Here is a 24,109-nt window from a genome sequence, read left to right on the forward strand (position 1 = left end):
ATAAATATATATATATATATATATATATATATATATATATATATATATATATATATATAACTAGTGTAATTATATCTGTAATTTAGGAACTTATATTATAAATACTTTAAAACTATATATGTAATTTAGAAATTTATATCATAATAAATACAACTAATTTAGTGACTTAAGTAAACACATACTACAAATTTTCAATGAAAAATATGACGACACAGTTATTAGCAAATCTGTAATAAAAATGCGAAAACGAGACGGGCCGCATGGGCCATCAACCATCATCTCGTCCAGCCAACCGGCCCAGTCCAGCAATTCCACTCCCCCACCACCGCCATCCTCCCCCCCGCCGCCTCCACCCGCCGGCGTCCACCTCCATCTCCTCCTCCATCACCGCCACCGCCGCCATCCATACGGGCTCTCCCGCTCGGCTCGGCTACTCCACCACCGGCAACGCCCCCCGTGCCGCATCCATCCCCCCCCCCCCCTCCAAGCTTCCAGTCGCAGGAGAGAAGGCGGCCGCCGGAGTAGGCACACGCAACAAGCAGGTAAGCTACCTCGTGCTCGATCGTTCGGCTTGCCCTTTTAGCCTTGGGATTCGTCTGGATTTGGGATCTAGATCGAATCGTTTCTCGGTTTGTGCGCTACGGTTTTTGCGAGCAATTTTGAATTTGGTGCGCGACCGATTCCGCCTCTAACCCTTGTTCACCTCGTAGCTTCCAGTAGGTTTCCCTCACCGGCGGCGGCGGCGGCGGAGGCGGCGAGAAGCCGGCCATGGCGACGAAGCAGCAGGACGCTTCGACGTCCGGCGCGGCCATGTCCATGAAGGAGTACCTCAAGAGGTACCAATCCGACGACGCGCAGGGCAAGGCCAAGAAGAAGAAGAAGAAGAAGCCCAAGCCCGCGGCCGCCGTGGGCGGAGGTGTGCTTATCGTCGACGAGGACCCCACGTGGCACAAGCCCGTCCAGATCGAGGAGGAGCCCGCGTCGTCCGGTACGCGATAGCCTTCAAACCCTAGCTTTGATTTCCCCCCGTGGTTTGGTCTTGTTCTTCGATCTGGCGTGCAGCGTGCTGGATTTGATTGGAATTGTGATTGGTTGGTTGCAGGGGATGAGAGGCCGTTGGTGGACGAGGACATCGAGGTCAAGCGGATGCGCCGCCTGGAGGCGATTCGCGCGGCGCGGCCGTACAATGCTATCGCTGAGGACGGAAGCGGGTGGGTCACCGTGGCCGCCCCCGAGGACTCCGATGGTGGTTTAACCGGTCGCCGCCGCAGAAATGACACGCCCTCACCGGAGCGCGGGGGTGCTGGAAGGAAGGATCTGTCTCCTCCGCGGCGGAGGCAGCGGCAGGATACGCCCTCGCTGGACCCGAGAGATGCTGCGGGTAAGGATCTGTCGCCGCCGAGGCAGAGGCGAAGGCGGCAAGACACGCCGTCACCAAAGGGTAGTGAGGTAGCTGGGGGGCATGGTGATTTGTCACCACCGCGGAAGTCTAGGCAGCAACGAGACCCCTCTCCTCCACGCAGGCTCTCTCGCCATGACTCCAAGGAATCCCAGGACATTTCACCACCACGAAGGCGTACCAGGCATGACTCAGAGGAGCCACAGGACCTCTCTCCACCACGCCGGAAGGGGCGGCATGATTCTGAAGAACCCAAAGACCTCTCGCCACCATGGAGGCGCGTGAGGCATGATTCTGAGGAACCCAAAGACCTCTCACCACCACGGAGGCGCATGAGGCATGATTCTGAGGAACCCAAAGACCTCTCGCCACCACGGAGGCGCACGAGACATGATTCAGAAGAGCCCGAAGACCTCTCTCCCCCACGCAGACGGACGCGGCACGACTCTCATGAACCCAAGGACAAATTGCCACCACTGAAAAGGCAGGCTTTGGGTGATGGGGACATTTCACCTCCAAGGAAGGGTAGGAAGGAAGTGGCTCCGAAGGAGGTGAGGAAAGCTGGGTTGATGACAGCAGAGGAAGTTAAAGAGGACATCAGGAAGATTAAGGAGGATGAGAGGCTCAAGTGAGTAGTACTTCACATCTTGCAGCAAAGATGCTTACTCCTTTTGGTCAGATTTGTAATAATGTTTATGTTTCATCTGGATAGGTTTGCTGCACAGGATCCCTCAGTGATTGGGAAAGGGGCAAAAGCAGTATTCCGAGATAAACAAGGTATGCACTACACACAGCTTATTTCTGCTGTTTTTTCAGTTATTTACTTATATACCCATGCTACTTTTTGTGCTAACAGCACTTTCTGATGCTTTCCAGGAAAACGAATAAGTGAAGAAGATATGAGGAAGGCAAAGGAAGACACGAAACCAAAGGTAAATAAATGCTTTTGAATTATGAGAATTCAATTGTTTTCTGTTTAAATGTTCTATGGCTCATGGAAGTTCAAATATGCTTCGGGTTGAACAGAATCAACAGATATAGATTAGCGGACATGTTTTGTGCAAATTATTTACCCAGACATTGCTTTGATTGGGAGAATTTTGTTGCAAAACTATAGAAATTATTCTCTAAGGGACCTGTTGTTTCCTACATTTTCGAGCACCTCATATGCATTTTTTTTTTGGATAAGAAACAACATTTGTTCCTTTTGTCGCTATGTTCTATGCACAAGTTTTACCATGGAGCTGTCAGAATAGAAGATTTACAACGTGTGGGGTCCCTAAAGATACAGGAGCTAAGAAATATCAACAGCTACCACCAAGTACTAATAAACATTACAGCAAAGAATGCCTTATTACTGCCATTAAACTTTCTCACTGGTTGTCACTGTCTTCTATCCAAAAGAATGCTCTATTTAAATTTGTCTTTACAATTTTGTTATCAGTAGGGTTAAAAGATTACCATAGAAAATGGGAAGTTTTTTTTTTTTTTTTTGGGGGGGGGGTGGGTGGGGGGGGGGGTGTTCTCTATGGGCATTTGATTCATACTGCAAGCTTGTCCAGACAAATCCATGAAAGATAATTGTTGGACTTGGGAGAAATATATGATTATTTTTATCAGAATCAGATCACTTTTTGCAGAAGTAGCATGGAACAGATTGCATCAAATGATGATTGAATTATTCCTTCTTCATGACTCCTTTGGACTCTTTTCAACATATGATCTCTGTCTTGGGTGCTGCCATTTGTAGCTAATGACTGATGTTCTACATGGTTGCAGGAAATACATATAGAATGGGGTAAAGGGTTGGTGCAGAAGCGAGAAGCTGAGGCTAGATTACAGGAGCTTGAATCTGAAAAGAGTAAGCCATTTGCACGGACAAGGTATTTAATACAAGTTTTGTTGCCTTAATATTCAGATTTTGCCTACTCGATAGCGTTGTTCTTGCTTAATTGCCTTGAACAAACTAGTGATGTTGAGTTGAAAATCTCCCTCCCTCTCCTCACTGTATCTGTGTGTGTGTGTGTGTGTGTGTGTGTGTGTGTGTGTGTGTGTGTGTGTGTGTGTGTGTTTATTAAATATGTTTATTTCTTTGTCAACTGTGAAGGTGTGGAAACATTCATTGCAAATATTTATAATTTGAACTTGTTTTGCATGTAGGGATGATCCTGAGCTCGACACCATGCTAAAAAACAGAATCCGGTGGGGTGATCCTATGGCTCATCTTGTCAAGGTAGCTGCCACTTTTGATTTTGAGTGGTTCAGTTGAACCCTTGAACACCTTCACCTGGCTAATTGCTGATTTATGTGTACATATGTTGCAGAGGAATGATACAGACCTCCTTCTGGAGGACTTGGGAGATGATGAAAAGATGAAAGAATCTGGCTTCATTGTTCCCCAAAATATACCTAGTCATAGCTGGCTGAAGCGTGGTGTAGATCCTCCTCCAAACCGCTACGGCATAAAGCCTGGTCGTCATTGGGACGGAGTGGATCGCAGCAATGGTATGTGCTTTCCAAATTCATTCCCAATTTTCTTTTCTTGTTATTTAACATCATGTTGCTTGGAATGACAAAAAGATTAGCTTACGGTTTACTCCCTCCATTCCAAATTGATCTACATATTTCATAGGTACACCAAGACCAAGAAAAACTAATAACTCACTCATACTATATTTACTCTAGCAACAAACTCGATGCATGTACCATCCCCACTATTTCCTAGCCAATAGCAAATCAAGATATTGCATGTGGGTTATAAATACTTATGTGCATAGATGCATGCATCAATGTCCATTTACTCCAATGCACAAATAACGAATAGACTTAATGAATGAACACAAATATGATGATCAATTAGGAATAACCTCAAAAAAAACTATATGTAGATCAATTTGGAATGGAGGGAGTATCACACAATGGATAAGTCAACAACTGCAGTGACAACCTGATAAAAAACTGTTGAAATAATGCGGATTAACAGTGAAGCTGTTTGTTACGGTCTCTTTTTTTATCTTATTGAATAGACCCAGCAGAATGTCCATTATCCAATTTCAAGCAAGATATATTTTTCTCTACCCTAATATTCAAAACCAGAGGGTTGTGTCTGCAAACGATTGGGTGGACCTGGTTTTATAATAGGGGGGAAGGCTGCGCAAGGGAATAGAAACTTGAAACATGTTCACGTTCTCTTTTCTTGGTCCATCATGTCCTCGCAGTTTCACTATGTTCTCTGGTAGATTGGTACTATACATGAATTTGGACAACTTGTGCAACTTTCTGGCCAATATTAGTGGTTCAGGCATCAGATTGTGTCCATTAGAAGTTTGTTTTGCATCTTGTAGTCTGGTCTCTATCACTTACAAAGCATTCCCGTGATTTCACAGGATTTGAGAAGGATATGTTTAAGCTGAAGAACGAGAAGCAAGCAACGGAGCAAGAGGCCTACCTTTGGTCTGTCGCAGATATGTGAGCCCAGCTGTTCTTCAAAGAAGCCAAGGTAGCTTGTGTGCCTTGTTAAACGAAGTAGTATACTGTAAAATGCTTGGAAGGAAGGAAGCACGGCCTCTCGGCGTAGCACAGCGTGCTTGAAAACTCAAATGTAGAATCAAACTTGTTGTGCATTGGTTGAAATCTTTTTGGCATTTTTCTCTTTGCCACTCTTAAAAACATTTTGTAACATCGATGAACATCTTTACTCGGAATTAGAAGCTGATCTTTTATAGAAAAAATAGTTCTGAAATATGTTTCTAGTCATGTTTAATTACAGAGACAGTTTTCATTAACCTGATTGTGGATGGCCTGCATTCTTCTAGTCAGTTTTTGCAGTCAAGCAGACAGCAAATACACAAATTTGGCAAAGACAATGTGGAAAATGTTGAAGCATATTTGTAACCACCACAATGACTTCTCTGGATGCAAACAAAGCCAAACAATCTGTAAAGAACAGCAATTGAAGGTAATTAAACCGTTTGTGTTAGAAACGGACGCGCATTAATCATGCAACCAACAAATTGCCCCTGGTATCCTGGAAACCATGGCCTGCAGCCACTGGTTTTATCATAGCTACATACAGGCCTGCCAGTCTCCCACAACTTTGCTCCTTATCCACTCAATTAATCCAATCCAGGAGTCTGAATCATTGATTAAAAAATGATTCAAAAAAGGGTCATGGTTATTCCAACCATGTGGCTGGGAACTAATTAAGAAAGCCAACATGCAACAAGTTTCCAGGATGCATGCATCATATCAGGCGATTTCTTATAGTTCATTACTCACTCAGATTCTTAATAACTGACAATTTTAACTTCTCCATGTGAAATTTGACCATTAACTGCCCTTATATTGTTAGATCAAAGTGAAGAAAAGTTTTATATTTATATTTTGGGCATACCCACTTTAAGAACATGGTATCATTTCCAGTATTTGAAGTACTCAAAAATTTAAAAGTGAATAGTATTTTTTTAAAAAAAACATAAACTGATTTTAAAACATAAACTGAGATACTACCTCAGCAAATCAGCATATAGTATATAAGCAAAGTGGGAATACATCCAGTTTTACAGAGAGGTCCCTTGAGAATGAGCAAATTACACATAAGTTCTGAAAAATGCAAAGGACTCAACAACGAGAAGAAAAAGCAATCAGGTCCTTGACTTTGCATCTCTTGCAACTGCAACAGCCAGAACTCAGACAACAACGATAGGAGCAGAAAAACCATGGCAAGCGGCACAAATGGGACCTCCGAAGGATGGAGGTTAAAGCAACCTAGACAAGTAGAGATACACTTCAGTTGCCCTTTTAAACCATCGTCGTAGTCGAGGAAGAAGACCGTTGCTAGAGCAGGAGGGTCGCCGGAGAAGGAACAGGTGGCTGACGCAGGAGTTGAACTGACTCATTCCCATATGCCTTGTTTGAGCTAACAAGCCTCTTATTTAAGCTCACCTTTAGGTCTTGTTGGAGAATAACAATAGTAGCGAAGACCACCACCAACATCGCCCAAAGAGGTCCGAAGGAAGAGGTTCATCGATTGCTTGACGACGACCTCGAGCTGATCATGAAAAGGGAAACTAAAGGATTAACCTGAAAACAAGATGAACCCGATAAAATCTAAAACTAACCCTACTAGTGGATGAGAGTTGGATCCCTTCCCACCTCACTGACGACCGGAAAGTCGCTGAAGATGGAAGGGAAGGGGTCAGACAAGGAGGACCGCGTGTTGATCAAAAGTGAATAGTGCCCAATATCTTTATTATAAAACTGAAGAAGTATTACTGCCTCCTTACCTATAATATACTTATAAGATTTGATAAATCTCTTATACCCAAATCTAGAAAGCATTGCACATTCCTACTCTGAACCTGTGACCGTTGTGCAGGATGAAAGCAGGGCAGGATGGCACCCACGCGGCGCCGGCCATGGAATCTTTAGTGTTTGACAGCATGTGGTTTAAGTCCAACAACATAGATTAGTAAAACTAATTTTGGACGGCTGCAGTTAACCAAGTGTCGGTCGGTGGCTCTGTCTCGTGGACCAATCATTTCATTAGCATAACAGGCGATTTATGTCTGATCCGTGAGTCCTTTTAGCAGTCCAGACTCTAGGGTGACAGTACAATACGGAGTTAACTGGTAAAAATGGAAAAGGATACAAAAGATTTCTACGATTTATTGTCCAGATGTTGTCTAACTCGAAGAAAACAAAATATAGTGTAAGGCTTACATTTTCAGCATTAGCAAAATGACTTATAACAATAGATTTAAGCAATACGGTATAAGAAACTTTTTTTTTGAGAAAATATATTTTTAAAGACGTGGAGTAAATAATCCGGTGAAGTGTTTCAGTGACAAAAGGGGCGAAAAATGCCGTTCTCTATAGAAAAAAACGTAAGGGGAGAAAAAAAACTCAGAAAATAATTATACAATCAATCAAATACTGAAATTTAAAATTGGTATGCCCTGTTTATGATTTGTGCACCTGAAAAACAAACAAAAAAACAGAAGCATAGCGCCAAATTTGGCAGATGAGATGAGTGACATAAGCAGATATCTCCAGCCTCCAGTTTCTTCAGAAAAACGGCAAAAACCATCGCCTCCCCGCCTCCTGTTTCGCCCACGAAAACTCTATATAAACTCCACTCTTCTTGCACTTCTCAATCCAATTCCATCTCGATCATCTCCTCAGCTACTACTGCTTCATCGAATCGTCGAAGCATCAACAGCTATAGATCAAGTTCGAGAGGTTGATTCAGAGAGGCATTGCAAATTAGCAATGGCGAGCGCGGCGGCGGCGGTGGCGGCGAAGGCGTGGTGGACGGCGGCGATGAGCGTGGGCGCGGTGGAGGGGCTCAAGGACCAGTCGGGCCTCTGCCGCTGGAACTACGCGCTCCGGTCGCTGCACGGCGCCGCCATGGACACCCTGATGCTGCAGGTGCATGGCGGCGCCGGCGCCTCCTCGCCGGCGGCGGCGATGGCGGCGGAGAGGCCGGAGGAGGAGGGGATGAGGAGGGTGATGTACCTCAGCTGCTGCTGGGGCCCTAGCTAAGATTGTCATTTAGATTGATACTATCCTGCTTCTTTTGCTGCTTGATTTCGTAGGTAGTTTTGAACTTTTGATTACTTGGGAATCTGAAGCTGGCTTTGCAAGCATCAAGATGCTGATTAAGTGATTCGTGTCTGTAAATGTTCCACGATGATGATGATGATGATGATGATGATAAATTGAGTCGCAAATTGAAAGGAAACAAAAAAAAAATATTCCTCTCATGTCGTGAATTTTAATTTAGTATATATCCTTGCTGAGATGAGAGAAGCGTTAAATCTCCAAAACTACTGCTGTTTTTTTTTTGGCATATTTAAACTGTGATCTCTGCTTGGGTCGAAATGAGAATGGTGGAACGGCATTTGAAAGAAAAATTTGTTTTGTTAGGAGATAGTAATAAATACTTCCTCCGTTTCACAATGTAAGTCATTCTAGTATTTTTCTATATTTATATTGATGTTAATGAATCTATATATATATATATATATGTCTAGATTCATTAATATCAATATAAATGTGAGAAATGCTAGAATGACTTACATTATGAAACGAAGAGAGTAACATTTAAGTTTCTACTACAATATTTTGCCACTTACTCTTAATATAAAGATAGCAATACTTTTGCATATTCAAAAAAAAAATATTTTGCCACTTACTACAAAGTAAGTATCCAAATTGAAGCCTCTTGCTTATACCACCTCATTATCCAAAAGAATTTTATCGGCTGCTCCGTCTCGTTTCAGTCTTTCAAAGTAGTAAAATGTATTTATTTAACGGATCGGTCATAATTATGGCGACAGATTTTTTCCACAAACGCAGTCGAATTTTCAACCTTAGGATTGGCATGAAGATTCGTGCTCACGGGGCATCAGCACACACGCTTTGCTGTGATTGGTTCTGACACGGCGTAGATGCATACTGATATGCTTTTTAAACTTTGTTGTTGTTGTAAATTATATATTTATATAAATTTACATAGTAGTTACACCTCACTAACACACTATTTACATATGTAATTTTAGGATTTACATATGTAATTTTAAAACTTACATATGTAATTTTGGGGCTTATATTGTAAATCCACTAAAATTACATATGTAATTTAGTGACTTACAATGTAAACACATGCCGACTATATTTTATGAAAAATATGACGCCATAAATATAGCTAGTCACTTTATTTAATAGGAAACATAGCACTGATTATCTCGTTTAATGATTTCTTGAGCAATAAGCATTTCTTCCATTTATACATATTCTTGTCCAGCAAGTTGCAGGATGCGATCGACTGCATAAATCACCATGACCTTCAATTCAGAGATTTTTTTTTGTATCACCATCCAAAAACATTACACATTGGAGTGGTGAATCCATCTCACAATAAAAATTCAGTAAGTCCTCTGATCATTTTGCTGCTCGATCTTCTACTCCTCCCCTCTAATCTTTCAGCTCAAAAAACACAGGAAAAAAAAAAGATTCAGCCTTTCAGATCAAACACTCAAAAAACAAAAAATATTCAGCCTTTCAGATCAAAAACCAAAAAAGTTTCAGTGTTTCAGCTCAAAAAACACAGGAAAAAAAGAAGATTCAGCCTTTCAGATCAGAAACTAAAAAAGTTTCAGTCTTTCAGATGCAGTGGAAGCAGGAGAAGATAGATTTGGCGAGGTGAGCAAGCAGCATAAATCTCTGAATATCTGATCAGCAATCAATCTCCCAGATACAGAGCGAGATGAGCCTGGCCTACGTGAGCAGGCTGTGCGCCAGGGCGGTGCAGGCCGCCGTGCGGGCGGAGCAGCCGGCCACGACGCGCCGCCGGCCGCCGCACGCCGGGCGGCCGCCACCTCCCTCCTCCGGCGGTGGATCGCCGGCCGAGGTGGCGCCGGCGGCGAAGTCGGTGGCGGAGGAGAAGGCGAGGAGGTTGAGGAGGAGGGCGGAGAAGGACGAGAAGGTGATGCATCTCGTCTGCTGGGGACCAAGCTAGTGCAAAACCTGAAGAATGCTTAGTTTCAGTTATTTCTGCATATGCAGTTTCTGAAGATCAATTTTCCTTTTCTTGCCTCTGCGATTAAAAACTACAGAGCTTGGTTGTGGCCAGGAAGAACAGGATTAGTTTTAGACTGTGTTTATGTAGATCCTGGGAATTTTGTTTAATTACATGTATATATGTTGGGCTGTTGGCCAGATTAGTGCAGAGATCTGAAGAATGTTCAGACAGTTCTGCATATGCACTTCTCCAGTTCAAGCAGAAGGTAGATTCTTGAAAGATTGGCTGCAAAAATAATCCGAGATTTAGTATTTAAAACAAGGCAATCTTTAGTCGCAACTCGCAAATGTGATGTGTTGACTGCTATTCCCTGATCTTACATTTTACTGATCAATACTACATATATTTTATTGTCAGGTTATAACATGCTGCACTTCAAGGCTTTAAGCTGAGCAAACTCAGTTTCAAAGCAGCATAGTTGTTCTGGCAAGCCACAATCCGCATTTTTTGGACTTCTGTTCCTGTAAATCCTACCACAGCTTTTGGTGAAATGTATGTAAATCCTACTAGAATTTTTGGTGAAATGTATGTATGCATGCTGGCCAAGCTAGTGGAGTCTGGAGAGCCCTGAAGAATGTTCAGTTCTGCTTCTGCTTGTGCATATGCACTTGTGCTGCAGTTTCTGAAGAAAGGTAGATCCTTGAAACATTGGATACAGCCATTAGTCGATCTATGATTTCGAATAAAAGATCCTTGAAACTTCTTTTGTCGTTTGAAAAGTTAAAAGCGCGCCACAGTTCAAGCACATTAAACTCAGGTTCTGAGTTTCGCAAAATTTGTCAATGAAACACATCATATTTTCAGGCAAGAACTGGAGATGAAAAAACTAAAAACCTTCACATCACATGCTTTTTCCGTTGGCAAAAATATTCACATCTTTGATCCATGGAGATCGAGGAAGGAAGGAAGAAATCAAGAAAACAAAAATCACAAGCAAAGCCCAAGAAAATGGACATGGAAATGGATGTGGCCTCTCAGGAGTTTGGGCCCCAGAAGGAGATGAACATGAACGCCCGCAGCGACTCCTCCTCCCTCTTCCTCCTCCTCCTCCGATCATCCTCCTCCTCCTCCGCCGCATTCGCCGCCCTCATCGCCTGCCTCGACGACAGCGAGCCCCCCGCCGCAGCCGCCGCCCTGTCCTTCGCGTTCCACGTCGTGGCGGCGCCTCCGTCTCGCGTTTTCCCTGCCGGCGCCGGCGCCGGCGATGGAGCCACCCGAGCGCCGCCCACGCGACCCGCCAACCTCACGCTCATCGCCGCCGCCGCCGCTAAGCTCTTCGCATTTCTCGGTGAAGTGAAGGGAGAGGAAGCGGCCGCGGTTGCCGTACTTGTAGGCGGCGCGGTGCGGTGGGCGGCGCCGCTGGTTACGCCGGCGAAACGGCGGGCCAAAGCTCAAACCTGCCCGCGGTTTTCTCCCCACGCCGCTAGCTGACGTGGCCCAAATGAATGGCCCAGATTTTCTGGAAATTGTCACCCTCATTGTTTGGCTGAATTTTTTTTGAAATATTACTATCTTTATGGAAAATCGCAAAAATGGTGGCCGTTGGAGATTTTTCAAAGAGTAAATTGCACTCACAATACAACAACTTGGTAGGTGAGTACGATATAGTGCAAGAACTTGAGAATTAAACGTACGAATGCAACACTTCACAAGTGGGTGCACTTTAGTACAAGAACTTGACAATTTAGTATTTTGGTGCATCAACTAAGCTAAGCATATGCTAGGTGAGTTTTTCTCACGATATTAATATACCATTACATAGCAATCATACGGATATTACCTTGTAATATTGAATTTTATCTTTAAGAATTATACTGCATATCCAATTTATAACCAATTACCTTTAAGAATTTTTGTTTTCTTCACATTCCTAAATCTCAACCGAAATATAATAATTTCTACATCTAGTTTAATTGACTTTTAGTTATTAGTTATTAGAATAAAAATATAAATATGCTTATATACAAATCCACGCTAGTATATTATCAAAATAAGAACTTAAAAATTGAATATGCATAAAAAAGTGCTCCAAATAATTAAGTTGTCGCATAACTTCTTAACTTATTGTATCAAAATCGTACATATCTTGCAAGTTGTTGCATTTATGCAATCACTTATAAAGTTTTTTAGCTAAACTGCACATACCTGCGAAGTTGATGCACTAGAACGCTCGTTTCTCTAGTTCTTGCACCAAATTGCACCCACCTGCCAAGTTGATGCACCGTGGGTGCAATTTACTTTTTTTCAAAATAGGGGCCTATCGAAGTGCGGTAGTTCGACAGGACCCTATCGAACGGCCGCGTAGCAACAGGCGGGCGCTCTCGAACGGCGGGAGGTTGACAGAACCAATTTAACCACGGGAATTCGACTGGGCCCACAATGGGCTTTCGAAATGTGGCTTCGTAAAGTGGATCGATACGGCGAGAGTAACTTCCATTGGTGCAAGGATAACACAACCTGAGATGACCACACAATTATTCAAGCATTGATGGAGTATGAGCGCCAGGCGTAGTCAAACTTACACTGGAGATCCAATCCATTAGGTCTACCTGAATGGTTTGAGCATCCAAAATGCGGTTATAGAGATTGTTGCCAAATTGCTACATCCTTTTCACAAGAGACATTTGGAAGGTGATATTCCGTCTGTCCCAACATAGACAACAACTTAGTTGTATGTCATTGCTTAATTATTTATTTTCATTTTTGCTCGCGTTTCCATAATGCAATACATATCCCATTCTATAATTTGATTTATTCCTCAGGAGAACCCAAGGATGTGTGGATTCACTTTGTAGATCGACATGGTCAACCCGACATATGATGGCGGAAGAGTAATTGAAGCTAAAACGCAAGTAGGGATAGGAGAATAAAGGAGCATGAAGTTGCGGCAAAGCCATGAAACCAAAAATGGCAATGAAAATAATAAAGAATTTGTATATAAACAATACCTCATTAATCCAAATATTTTAAGAAACAAATAAAAACTACAACTAGCAAAGAACAATAAAAACTACCGCAGTTCAACAGGCCCCTATTTTAGTGAAAAATCTTCGATGACCACCATTTTTGCAATTTTTCATTAAAATAATAATATTTCCCAAAAAAATTCTTATTTCTCTTACTCGTATGATTAATATTCGAATCGCTTAATATCAAGTAAAAAAATCATTTCTGAGTAAAGCTTCTTTATATATGTTATTAGCAATTAAAAGTAGATAATGTAAAATAAAATACAATGAAAAAACAAAAAATAAAATTCAAAATTGAGTTCTAAAATTTAAATTTTGGCTTATAACTTACTCCCTCCATTCCAAATTATAGGGTGTCATCTTTTTATGGAAAAATAAACTCAGTAATTTTTTTTACTAATAATAATACAAACCATATATATGCTAAGTATTATGCGTGTTATATCACTAAATTCACATTTCAATGTACTTTCATGTGATAGTAACTTCATATTTGTTAAAAACATAACATGAAATAAATGGATTGTCAAAGTATGTTCCTGAATATCGTATAAAAAAATATAGGCCTTATACATTGGAACCGGGGGGGGGGGGGGGGGGGGATAAACATAAGCATGAGCCATTATCTTCTCACCACATTTGAATTTGAACACATTTCAAATGGTACACAAATATACAATCTAGAAAAATAAATATCAACAGTTTAATAACTTTATTTTCTTCCCAAAATAACACAAATTTCTGCTGAACAATAAACAAGAAATCAGAAATGTTACCAACTTGGGTTCTACTATAGATGTTCAAAACCTATGGTCTATACATTCCAAATTTTGCAGTGAACGAATTACTAAATTCCACTCTTATAATGTTGAAGGAATCGAAGACAAAAAACACTTTACTGAAGAAGATTATGAACATCAAGAATGCAACCTAGAAAAGATACCAATTCTGAGTTCAGCTGAGGTGAGCAATGTCAACCTCGTCAGGGATCTTGAACGTATCTGCGGCACCAAACTTCCTCCTGCCATCCTCCCACTCATCTTCGTCCTCCATGCTGTCCTTGTCGTCGTCGTCGTTGCCATGGCCGCTGTGTTGCGCGTGGGAGGATTGGTTGTCATGGACGCTCTTCGACTTGCAGGGCTCGTTGGCAAGCATGGTGACCTGACCAAGGTGGGAGATCTCCACAACAACGGTGTCGTCATCTTTTGGGAGGGGCTGCTTCCATGGCTCCCCATCGATCCTCATGAAGGTGTGCTCTGCTGCGCCTTTGTGGAACTCGAAACGGATCCTTTGGGCCTGATTTTGAAGGATGTCCACATAAGCTTGAATGGAGAGGACTATACTAGTTCTAGTTCTTGACGTAGAAAATTATGACTACGGCACAATGGGGAAGAAGTGGTTTTCAGTTCTGGGATGTCAAATGGACAAAATGGAAGCACTTTTACATATACTTCATACCTGCGCAAGGCGGGTACCATGTCCATTTGGGGCCAGCAAGACAAGTCCGTGCCAGGCATCACGGAATCCAACAACCTCAATAAGTCTATCATCGACAAAAGGTGCCGTCAGCTCCCTCTGTAGATTTTGTTTTTTCAAGACAGAGGTTTGATTATTAGTTCCTCTGAAGATTTCCAGTAAATAATCTGTGAATAGCTACAATGCGAAATTCACGTGTTGAATGACAAGCGTAGTGCATGTAAACTCACCTCTTCTACTTTCCTTGTGCCAGGTGTGCCCCAAGGATTCAGACCTCCAGAGAAACTAGGCAGGTTGAGACAGACGATTGATCGAATGCTGCAAGAGGCAGTAGTACACAGGTCACAACTTTGCTCATAGATTATGGTAGCATCCTCCATCAACAAGCAGAACATAAATCAGAAATGTTGCCAACATGTGCAAGCAAGAAATCCAAGGAACATATTGTAACTTGCAAGGAAGCAAAACTGAAACAGTATATCCGAGTTTTTCTTCTCTTCTGTTTTCTTTTCTTTTCGATTCAGTTCTTTTTACAGCTTTCAAAGTAATGTATACTGCTTCCAGTCTTAATAGAAAAGATACGCAAGCCTTTTGCGTATCCCAAAAAAGAAACAGTATAAGCAAAATATTCCAAGTGCAAATGAGAAGCTTTCTTGTATCATATCATACTAGTAGGCTCAATAACAGTACACGAGGGAAAAAATAATTCGTAGTACAACAAAAGGAATGAACAATGTTTACCTGTGGTGAATGTTAAGTTCTTGCCAGTGGCTACCGGCTCTTTTCATGATTTTCACACTTGCAAGTTGAGCAATATTCCTGGAAATGAAGCACTCAACCTTACAACCAAAACGAAAAGAAGGAAACAACTTGAACGCACACAAATTGATTACACCAAATTTCAACTTTAACATTGCCAAGTACAGGTTTAAGCTTTGACAATAAATTTTGTGGACTGAATCTATAAACTGCAAGGATGGTGCTAATATGAAGGAACAAAAAAGGGCACAAATGAATTGATTGGTGTAGTTTGTAAATGCAATGTACATTGAACACCCCCAAAAATGCTGGAGTGGGTATACTCCCTATAACTTCTCTCTCCACATTACTCACAGATATTTATAGGAGTTAGGTGGTATAATATTAAATTAGAGACACCTTGACTGCAAAGATAACACAATACAAGTATACAACTAGCACAACAGGTATACCATGAAATATGTTAATGATAAATCAACAAGCTACCTTGAAGATGGATGACTTAAAGAAGCACAAAACCATCCTTGTTTAAGTCCAACCTTAGCATATGTACCCTGTATAGATTAAATGGATTAACACCTGGCAAAGTTAAGTCATTCAGCCAGATTGAAATTGACTAGAGGGACATTTATCTAAATCAATATAGAAGTAAATTTCACATATTTACAGGTATATTAGCTATCAAGGATTACATATTTAGGAATCAATTTGACAGAACTAGAGATGTAAGTGCAATATTTTGTAACAACTACAGTTAAGAATTCCAGTAACATGCAATGGGTATTGGTCCCATTCGACACTTCCTCACTTCTCATAGCTCATAAAAGTTCTGTATAGTAAGATCCCACAGGAAGACATAAGAAATGGGTGTTGAGCACATAGAGAATCTAAATAAGGTCAATTGTACGTCTCAAGTCTCTGCGTGCCAAATAAAGAGGCAGTTCAGTTGGAACAATTTTAAACTTCCGAGTAATTCAGAATCTGCAGCACAGCGAAACAGTACAAAAGAAATCATCACAATGCACAATAATAAGAATATAATATACCTGATTTGTCAGCTGGTTTTTGAATTTCTCTGGATTTTTCTTCCTTTCAGAATGAAATCCGTAAGAAATTTCTGCATCCATACCTGCAAAGATCATCACGTATGAAATTTTGAATTTCTGAGTCATTGAATCAATATATGCTCTAGGTTCTTGAAGAAACTTGGGATCTTTTTTCCAAATATAATAAACTACGACAGTAATGATCATGAGTCCCACAGTACTTGCCGTACATGGAACCAGCAGGTGCCTGCATCTTCATAGCACAAACTAGCATGCAACATCAAGTACCACGGTAAACTAGAAACCAAACCATCAGACTGTTTAGGGTCCATAACTGGAAGTGGCCATGAACAGACAAAGCCTTACCCATACTAAAGTAATTCCAAAATCCTCCACGGAATGTGTGGTAACCTTCCTGAAGGGGAAAAAAAAGGACCAATTGAGGAAATGAATTAAATTCAATGCCACTTGGATCTTGACATATAACAATTTTCGTCAACAAGAAACATAGTAACTTAGAAAAACTAGACAGATTGTCTTACCATATTGAGGGAATCACTACTTGACACACGATGAAATGCATGTAATGAATGAGGCAACTCTAAGGGGGCAATTGGATCACATGGACCTTCCTTTGTAGCTCGCATCCTCAACATGATATGCCAGCTGAAACATTCATGTGCACATTACATTGTAGTCTTCTGTTGTGTTTGAATGAGGTATAAAAGGGAAATCATGTTTTAGACTGGGAGGAAGGACAAACAGATTTGAAGAGGTAATTATTCAACTACTTAAGGTTCATTAAAAGAGTTCAGTATTGATTGATTGCAAGTTTGGGGGTTTATGGCAAATATTAAATAAGTTAATCAGCCGCTTAACCCTTATGAGCAGGATCAAGGCAAAAGTCAAAGCTTAAAGTAAAGTGATATCTTTATGGCATTACCTATCAATTTTCATCTCTTTTGCATGCCTCACTAGCCCAAGGAATGATTTTACTGACTCTTGGTCGGTACAAGGATTCTTCTTTCCCTGCGATGTTTAATTCAGCAAAAGTATACAAGACCATGATCAGGAACAGGTTAAAGTTCAGGCAAGAATCATTTAAAAGATCATTTAACACAGAACAACTTATACATAATGGACTCTAGTTTAAGTACATCACTTTTGCCATCTCCCTTCAAAAACTAATTGACACAAGAAGATGATTTGTTAAGTACACATTAATTTCTGACCACTTACCCATCCAAATGAAAATGGAAGGTTGTTTCCGGTTCCCAGAGGCACAGTAGCAATTGGAGGAGGGTGTGAAAGCTTGAGATCACTGACTACCCCAAGCAGCCAGCTTGCCGTACCATCGCCACCTGCAACCTAATTGAAACCTCTTTTAAGTCAACAAAAATGGAAATGGAAAGCCAAAGAGACTTCCTACTCTGCAAATCTGCATAATATAACCTCAAAGCATCATCACTCACAATTATTCTGAGAGTTCTCCAAATTTGAACAGCAAGAATGTCTCCCTCCATCTTGAGCTTCTCAAGGTTGACATTCAAACGGTGCAACACTTTATCCGGAGCCTCTTCGGAGACATCGAAAACCTGAAAAGAACACAGCAGCCATCAACAACTGATATAACAAAAGCCACATTCCTTTCCTGACGCCACAAGGCAAGAAAGGAAATCACATTTCCAAACACGCAGACGATATACCTGCGCTTCACCGAGAAGTTCACGGTAGGTTTTGATCAGGCTGCTCCCGAGCTGACCACCAGATCCAGAATTGATGAACACCAGCACGGGGCACGGGGGCGCATGATCAAGAAGCACCCGCTGCGCATCCGGCCTCAGGATGTAATCCGGAATGCGGTAATCCGTCAGCGGCCCGCATGGCTTGGATGATGAACCCACCACAGTATCCATCTCCCCTTCCATCCTGCTCCTGCAAATCGATTATGACACTTCAATTCCCCTAAAAAGAACACCACAACAAATGCCACCACCACAAATTCAATTCCTTCTCCTGAGATAATTCAGGCCAAGAAACAGTCGAATCCAACACACCAAACCCACAAACACCCGTGTCGATTTGTCTCGCAACACATCATAAATCGCAGGAGGCCATGGATGAAAGGGAAAATTTCGAACTTATCATCCACAATAGAAGATAAAAAAAGAAACCGCCTTTGGATCGTTGCCCAGGACTGGAAAAGGAACTACCTTTCTCGGCCGGTGGCGCGGGCGCCAGTGTCAGATCGCCGGCGGCGGCGGAGGGAGGCCGCTGTCGCCGGGAAATGGGTGGCTCGCGAGCGGAGGCGGAGGCGGGAGGCCGCGCGGGGATGAGGGAAGAAGAAGAGAGAGAAGGAGAAGTGTTCGCTCTTCTCCGCAGGATGAGGCGCGAGTGATTAATAATTAGAGGCAACCCATGTAATTAGTGTTAATCTAATAGTACTCAATTAAACCCTTGTAATTAGTGTTAATCGTTTTGATTCTTTTAAAGTCAAACTTAAAAGAAGTTTGATCAAGTACAAATAACCGAATAGACATGCAACCATAGCAATTGCTCCTGGTAAGCGAATAGACACACTGCTTAGATATGATCAATTTGAGAATAACTCAAAATTCTTATAGGATAATCAAAATGAGATGAAGGAAGTACTAATTAACTAAACCCATTTAATTAGAATAGTTCGTTTTGATTTTTTAAGTCAAATTTCAAGAATTAATACCATTAAAACCAACAATTAATATATTTGAATAATAGATTTGTTTTCTGTCGAAAATATCGCTATACTTTTTTATAAATCTAATTAAACTTAAAAATATACTTAGGAGAAAAATTAAGCTACTTATATAATATAAAACAGAGGGAGGATGAAATTATTTGCTGCAATTGCTGGCCAGATATGAGACGAAATATGGGCCGTTGGATTGCGCGGATTAGTGGCTAAATCCGTGGATGGACGGCACATGTTGGGTCAACCCAAGTCTGGGCTGGACTTAGAATCATATAGCAATTTGGTACGGATATTGCTATCTGAAACAGTATTGATGATAAAATTATAAATTTATTTATTGCTATAATGTCACATCAGATGGGTATGTGCTGTTATGAGAATGTCAAGTGGCTTGAATAGTTGAATGAGGCTTAAAGGCTGTCGCCTTTTCGCATCTGAAGCGAAGTTGATTGGAAGATAGAATTTTGCTAATTATTCTGCTGGAGTAGTGCAAAGTAGTAGTTCACTTAATTAATTGTACAAATCTAGCTACTTTGTCTCTAAGATTGGGGATGTATCTGGTACATTGATGGTCTAGACAGTGTGTTCTAGGGCAGGTAACTATAGTACTCTCTCCGTACCATAATATAAGGGATTTTGAGTTTTTACTTACACTGTTTGATCGCTCGTCTTATTCAAAAATTTTTAGAATTATTATTTATTTTTTTTGACTTACTTTATTATCTAAAGTATTTTAAGCACAACTTTTTGTTTTTTATATTTTCATAAATTTTTTGAATAAGACGAGTGGTCAAACTCTATAAGTAAAAACTCAAAATCACTTATATTATGAAATTTTTTGAATAAGACGAGTGGTCAAACTCTATAAATTAAAATTCAAAATCCCTTATATTATGGGACGGAGGGAGTAGTCCACAGCAAATAGGGTAATTTAGATACATGGACGCATTGCACGTATGGTCTTGTCTCTTGTACAGTAGGTTGATCATTTTGGAAGGTCAAACTTTGTCTAATCAGGCTGAAACTTTGACAGCTTCATAGTGTGGTTCATATTTTATTCTAGAAGTTTCACGTAGGGTCTATTCATGTAACTATCAAAATGAACATTTTCACAATTTCGGTACGTTAATAATATTATCAAATTTTGGTAGGATAGGCTAAATATGTTGTTGTTAAAAATCTTTAGTCATTACCAGTATTTTAGTAACAAACTAAATGCATCCACATATCTATCAATTTTATCAAAAGAGATGGTATGGTTTAAAATGACACCAATCTAAACAGGTTTATAGTTTTGACTTTGATACTATGTGCTTTCACAAATTTTGACAATTTGACCCTTTGTAAAAACTATTTTTACAAATGAACCGCTGCCAAAACTTATTTCAAATCTGACCCTTTTGCTCAACGCCAAATCGTGTGGCGCTAAACTTAAACACCTCAGCGCCAAATAGCATGGCGCTGAATGTACGTTGGCACGCTGACTTAGTCTCCCATTCGCTGTAGCACGGCATTCAGCGCCAGCTGACGTGGCACTGAGGTGTCTAAGTTCAGCACCACATGATTTGGCATTGAGCAAAAGGGTCAGATTTAAAATAAGTTTAGACAGCGGTTCATTTGTAAAAATAGTTTTTGCAAAGGGTCAAATTGTCAAAATTTGTGATGTGCTTTTGCCATCGTCGGTATGAGTTGTTAATTACCAGTTTACCACTGCATTTCAAAATCATATTGTCTTGTTTGTTTAATCCCTCCTATAGGGAAATCGAGGGGGATTTGAAGGGGATTTAATCCACACATATTGTGATGTGAAATTATTCCTCCTCAATACTATTCAATCCCTCTATCTTAGGGATTAGACGAACAAATCTTACCTGAGAACCAACGGAAACAAACATAACCTTTCTATTTTCTTAGGGATACTTAGGTGACAAGATAAAATACAGATATATAAAAAACCAACAGAATGCATATAGGCACATAAGTAACTTTTTAAAAATCCATAACCTCTCTGTTTTAGCTAATTCTACCTGCCTTTCGTTGAGAATCATCTATCTTTGATGGTTAGCTAAGTTTGTAATTGAAAAATAATTGATTATGCTGCTATCGATGTAATTTCTAGTAGCTATAGAGAAGACTATATATATTACATCTATTACTTTTGCAAACCACATCTCCGCAACTTGTATTTCTACTTGTCTCGAAATTAGTACATTTCAAAACTAAGTTATGTGTAACAGTTATGCAGCCAAAGCATGCCACCGTATGTTTGTTATGAATATGACATGTCGTTAATGTAACTAGTACTTAGATACATATCGTATTATTCTTTTGTTTATTTAATAATACACTTTCAAATAAGGAAAACCCTTTTTTAAGGTACCATGGTAAATTTATAGTGTATAGATCCACCTACTGGGATTTAAAGTATAGTTTTCATAATTACAAACACCCAAGTATACAAAGTTACTACTTATGTGCCTAAAATAGTTCCTTAATTAACACATCTTAAAAGTGGTAAATACTTAAATGTCCCCAATTTAAATAGGTTCATGGAGTGCCTCCTTCGACTAGGCCGATTTAGATCCTCTTGGGCCAGGGCAACCACCGGTGAGCCCAATAAGATTGCCAAGTTCACCAAGACAAAGTCTACCTATGATCAAAACAGACCAATTATTTGAATTTTATTCTTTGGATTTCTTATCTCTATTTTCCCTCACCAGCTCCTTTGTTTACTCCCTAAAAGGGCCTAAACCCCTAAACCAAGGGAATCAAGCAACAATAATTGGAGCTATATTTTTACAATTCAAATGCAAACAACATTTATACAATAGGCATGTACCATATTGCAAAATGTTAAGCCCAAATCTGGTTATGAATACTTGAATTGTACCATACCAATCATGCCCAAATTTGTTTTTCAGTGCGCAGATTGAACTTAGTAGTGCATGTTAGTGGAGTGGCTTATAACATTATAATCTATGTTATCGATATTTTTCTTAAAAAATCATGGCTATTTACATGAGATATCTACATGCGCACTTAAGTTGCAAAATGAGCTGCAGATTTGTAGCAGGTCTCTTGTGGTCTTCTACTCCTGTTCTCAAAAATATACTGATGTCGTTTTGACATGTCTCGAAGTTAATAATTCTAAAACCATGACATCAATATATTTATAGGGGGTTGATGTATGAAAATTCCGTACAGATTCGCCTCCAAGGAAGTAGCATTCCCTCTATTTTATAAGGACATTCCCAACCCAAGACACTAAACATGGTTTTCATAAACTCCACATTATCAAGAAACTAGTACTAGACACTACTCTTCCAATGCAAACACCAATATTCCATACTTAAATTTAATGTTACTTATCTCAGATGATGTCTTGGATGTTGTGTAGAAACTATGTCTCATGCAAGACATGATTTCCTTCTCTTTCCTCATTTATTCACTTGCCACATCATTTTTCATTTTAGGTGATAGCTTATTTAATGCTATGGACACCATCCTAGTCATTGGGTTGAGAATGCCCTAATACATGATGCCTCTAAATTTTGACATACATTTATCATTCATCTTATTTAATTTTTTGTGAAAATATAAACAATAAAATCATACTTAAAGTAAACTTTGTTAAAAAAACAAATCACAATAAAATAAATTATTATTATTATTATTATTATTATTATTATTATTATTATTATTATTATTATTAAAGCGTATAGTCAAAACATATTTCTTATAAAATCAACCGCGTCAATATTACAATTTTAAATTCCTATTGATGCCCAGCACGATGTATTTTTATGCCGGTGGGAGTAGACGTCAAAGAACAAACTCACTCTGTCAAGAGCTCATGGCATGCCTTCATTCAGCAGAGGAGGAGAGAATAAACCCTGCCGTGCGGTGGATATCAAGTGGCCTACATTTCCCTGTTCCCTTGTGCAAAGATCTTTTCAGATCGGCAACTGATATGGTTCATATATTTTGCATGGTCCACATTCCCTAGGATTTCTGCCCTGCAGCAGCAAAGGTTGTGGCAAATGTTCCCCTCCTCTCCATTCCATGGCCATGGATGGCCCTCCCACCCTTCTTCTTTCCCTTCAATTCAATTCAATGCATCCTCCCTCCTATGGTTGGCAGCAATGGAGAGGGACCAATTTTTTGCAAGGACTGTCCTTAGGCAGAGTACAACCCCTTAGAACCACATGATCGAGCAACCTGTGATTGGGCCGTCTCTTTTTGAGGATCAATCTAGAGGCGCACGCTATTCCCTTTGTACGGATCAGTTTAGTCGCGTACTGTTCCCTTTCTACGAATCGGTTGGTCTGGTTTAATTTTGTTTTTAGATCTCCAATAATAGAGAGGTATTATAATTCATGTAATTTTTTTAAAAAACAAATAAGTCTATATCAAATTTCACTATTACTGTAAAAGCAAAGTCATCATCTTTCCATCCCCTTCTCCCACCGTGCTCAGTGCGTCTTCGCTTGCATAACCACTGGAACTAATATTCATCAATCACCCTTATAGTATATCCCTAATTATATGGACATGACTGGTTCTAACACATGGATATGCTACTAGTAATAATAAAAGCGTGTAATTTAAGAATGACATGACTTGAAAAATCTGTGGAAATAGTATGGCGTGTAAACGTACACCAATAAACAGGAAGGGTGTAGTTCGTGGAAAATTTCTCAAAATACATAACTGTGTATCAAATTAATTATACATGCTTTTAAAATGAGACGAGAGGTTAGCCATGTGAAATGAGAGGTCTTTTAAAATGAGAAGAGGGTCAAATGATAGGACCTATTATCCCCTTTTCCTTCTTGCACGGTCCTGAGCTCCTATTGACCCAAACCCACTTATCTTATTCTCCAAGTGGATCATTTCCAAGCAAATTCTAATCTCCAGATCAGTTTCATCAAGCATGTGGCATGCATGATGTCCCCCTTACCAAACGCCAATGGATCTCTACTACTTTCACACCACAAAGCAAGCATGCAATGCATCTTTCTTTATATAATTTTTATTGTCCTTTTTTTCTGTGGTGAGGGATGTGTGATAATGACATGGGTGATGGGGGAAGATCAGGATGAAGAATTTGATGCCCTGAACAAGGAAAAGGAAAAGGAGACTTAG

At 40.3% G+C, this 24,109-nt stretch overlaps 3 protein-coding genes across 4 annotated transcripts; 2 read left to right on the plus strand and 1 right to left on the minus strand.

Moving 5' to 3' along the window:
• The first annotated feature begins 328 nt into the window (after positions 1-328).
• LOC127782887 (uncharacterized) lies at positions 329-5,141 on the plus strand. Of its 2 annotated transcripts, none has more exons than XM_052310163.1 (9): positions 329-542; positions 711-988; positions 1,103-2,027; positions 2,112-2,176; positions 2,276-2,331; positions 3,179-3,282; positions 3,560-3,632; positions 3,724-3,904; positions 4,786-5,141. In XM_052310163.1, exons 2-9 carry the CDS (start codon positions 769-771, stop codon positions 4,869-4,871), a joined length of 1,710 nt encoding a protein of 569 aa, XP_052166123.1. In that variant the 5' UTR covers positions 329-542; positions 711-768; the 3' UTR covers positions 4,872-5,141. The 2 variants fall into 2 exon arrangements, with proteins under 2 accessions (XP_052166123.1, XP_052166124.1); XM_052310164.1 differs by having other exon boundaries at positions 718-988.
• A 2,432-nt stretch (positions 5,142-7,573) lies between these two features.
• LOC127783226 (uncharacterized) lies at positions 7,574-8,135 on the plus strand. The gene has a single exon (XM_052310458.1). The coding sequence runs from the start codon at positions 7,670-7,672 to the stop codon at positions 7,940-7,942; it is 273 nt and encodes a 90-aa protein (XP_052166418.1). The 5' UTR covers positions 7,574-7,669; the 3' UTR covers positions 7,943-8,135.
• A 5,478-nt stretch (positions 8,136-13,613) lies between these two features.
• Positions 13,614-18,616, minus strand: LOC127783319 (diacylglycerol kinase 1-like). Its single transcript, XM_052310573.1, has 13 exons — positions 18,447-18,616; positions 17,940-18,168; positions 17,706-17,828; positions 17,473-17,601; positions 17,177-17,262; positions 16,776-16,899; positions 16,600-16,648; positions 16,234-16,316; positions 15,674-15,741; positions 15,170-15,247; positions 14,659-14,746; positions 14,411-14,527; positions 13,614-14,248 (listed from the first exon to the last, which is right to left on the minus strand). The coding sequence occupies exons 2-13, from the start codon at positions 18,159-18,161 to the stop codon at positions 13,907-13,909; spliced, it is 1,509 nt and encodes a 502-aa protein (XP_052166533.1). The 5' UTR covers positions 18,162-18,168; positions 18,447-18,616; the 3' UTR covers positions 13,614-13,906.
• Positions 18,617-24,109: the final 5,493 nt, after the last annotated feature.

Source organism: Oryza glaberrima, chromosome 8, assembly GCF_000147395.1.
Source record: "Oryza glaberrima chromosome 8, OglaRS2, whole genome shotgun sequence".
In the NCBI taxonomy this organism is placed as follows: Eukaryota; Viridiplantae; Streptophyta; class Magnoliopsida; order Poales; family Poaceae; genus Oryza; species Oryza glaberrima.

What these genes read in the sequence shown, in the direction of transcription:
- LOC127783319 (XM_052310573.1), bottom strand. Translation starts at nt 18,161, where the DNA reads ATGGAAGGGGAGATGGATACTGTGGTGGGTTCATCATCCAAGCCATGC. An exon ending in TTAAGTCATCCATCTTCAAG is followed by an intron (nt 15,248 to 15,673) that starts GTAGCTTGTTGA and finishes CTTCATTTCCAG; the next exon opens with GAATATTGCTCAACTTGCAA. An exon ending in ATGGTACCCGCCTTGCGCAG is followed by an intron (nt 14,249 to 14,410) that starts GTATGAAGTATA and finishes CTTCAAAATCAG; the next exon opens with GCCCAAAGGATCCGTTTCGA.
- LOC127782887 (XM_052310163.1), top strand. Translation starts at nt 769, where the DNA reads ATGGCGACGAAGCAGCAGGACGCTTCGACGTCCGGCGCGGCCATGTCC. An exon ending in AGTATTCCGAGATAAACAAG is followed by an intron (nt 2,177 to 2,275) that starts GTATGCACTACA and finishes GATGCTTTCCAG; the next exon opens with GAAAACGAATAAGTGAAGAA. An exon ending in CGGAGTGGATCGCAGCAATG is followed by an intron (nt 3,905 to 4,785) that starts GTATGTGCTTTC and finishes GTGATTTCACAG; the next exon opens with GATTTGAGAAGGATATGTTT.
- LOC127783226 (XM_052310458.1), top strand. Translation starts at nt 7,670, where the DNA reads ATGGCGAGCGCGGCGGCGGCGGTGGCGGCGAAGGCGTGGTGGACGGCG.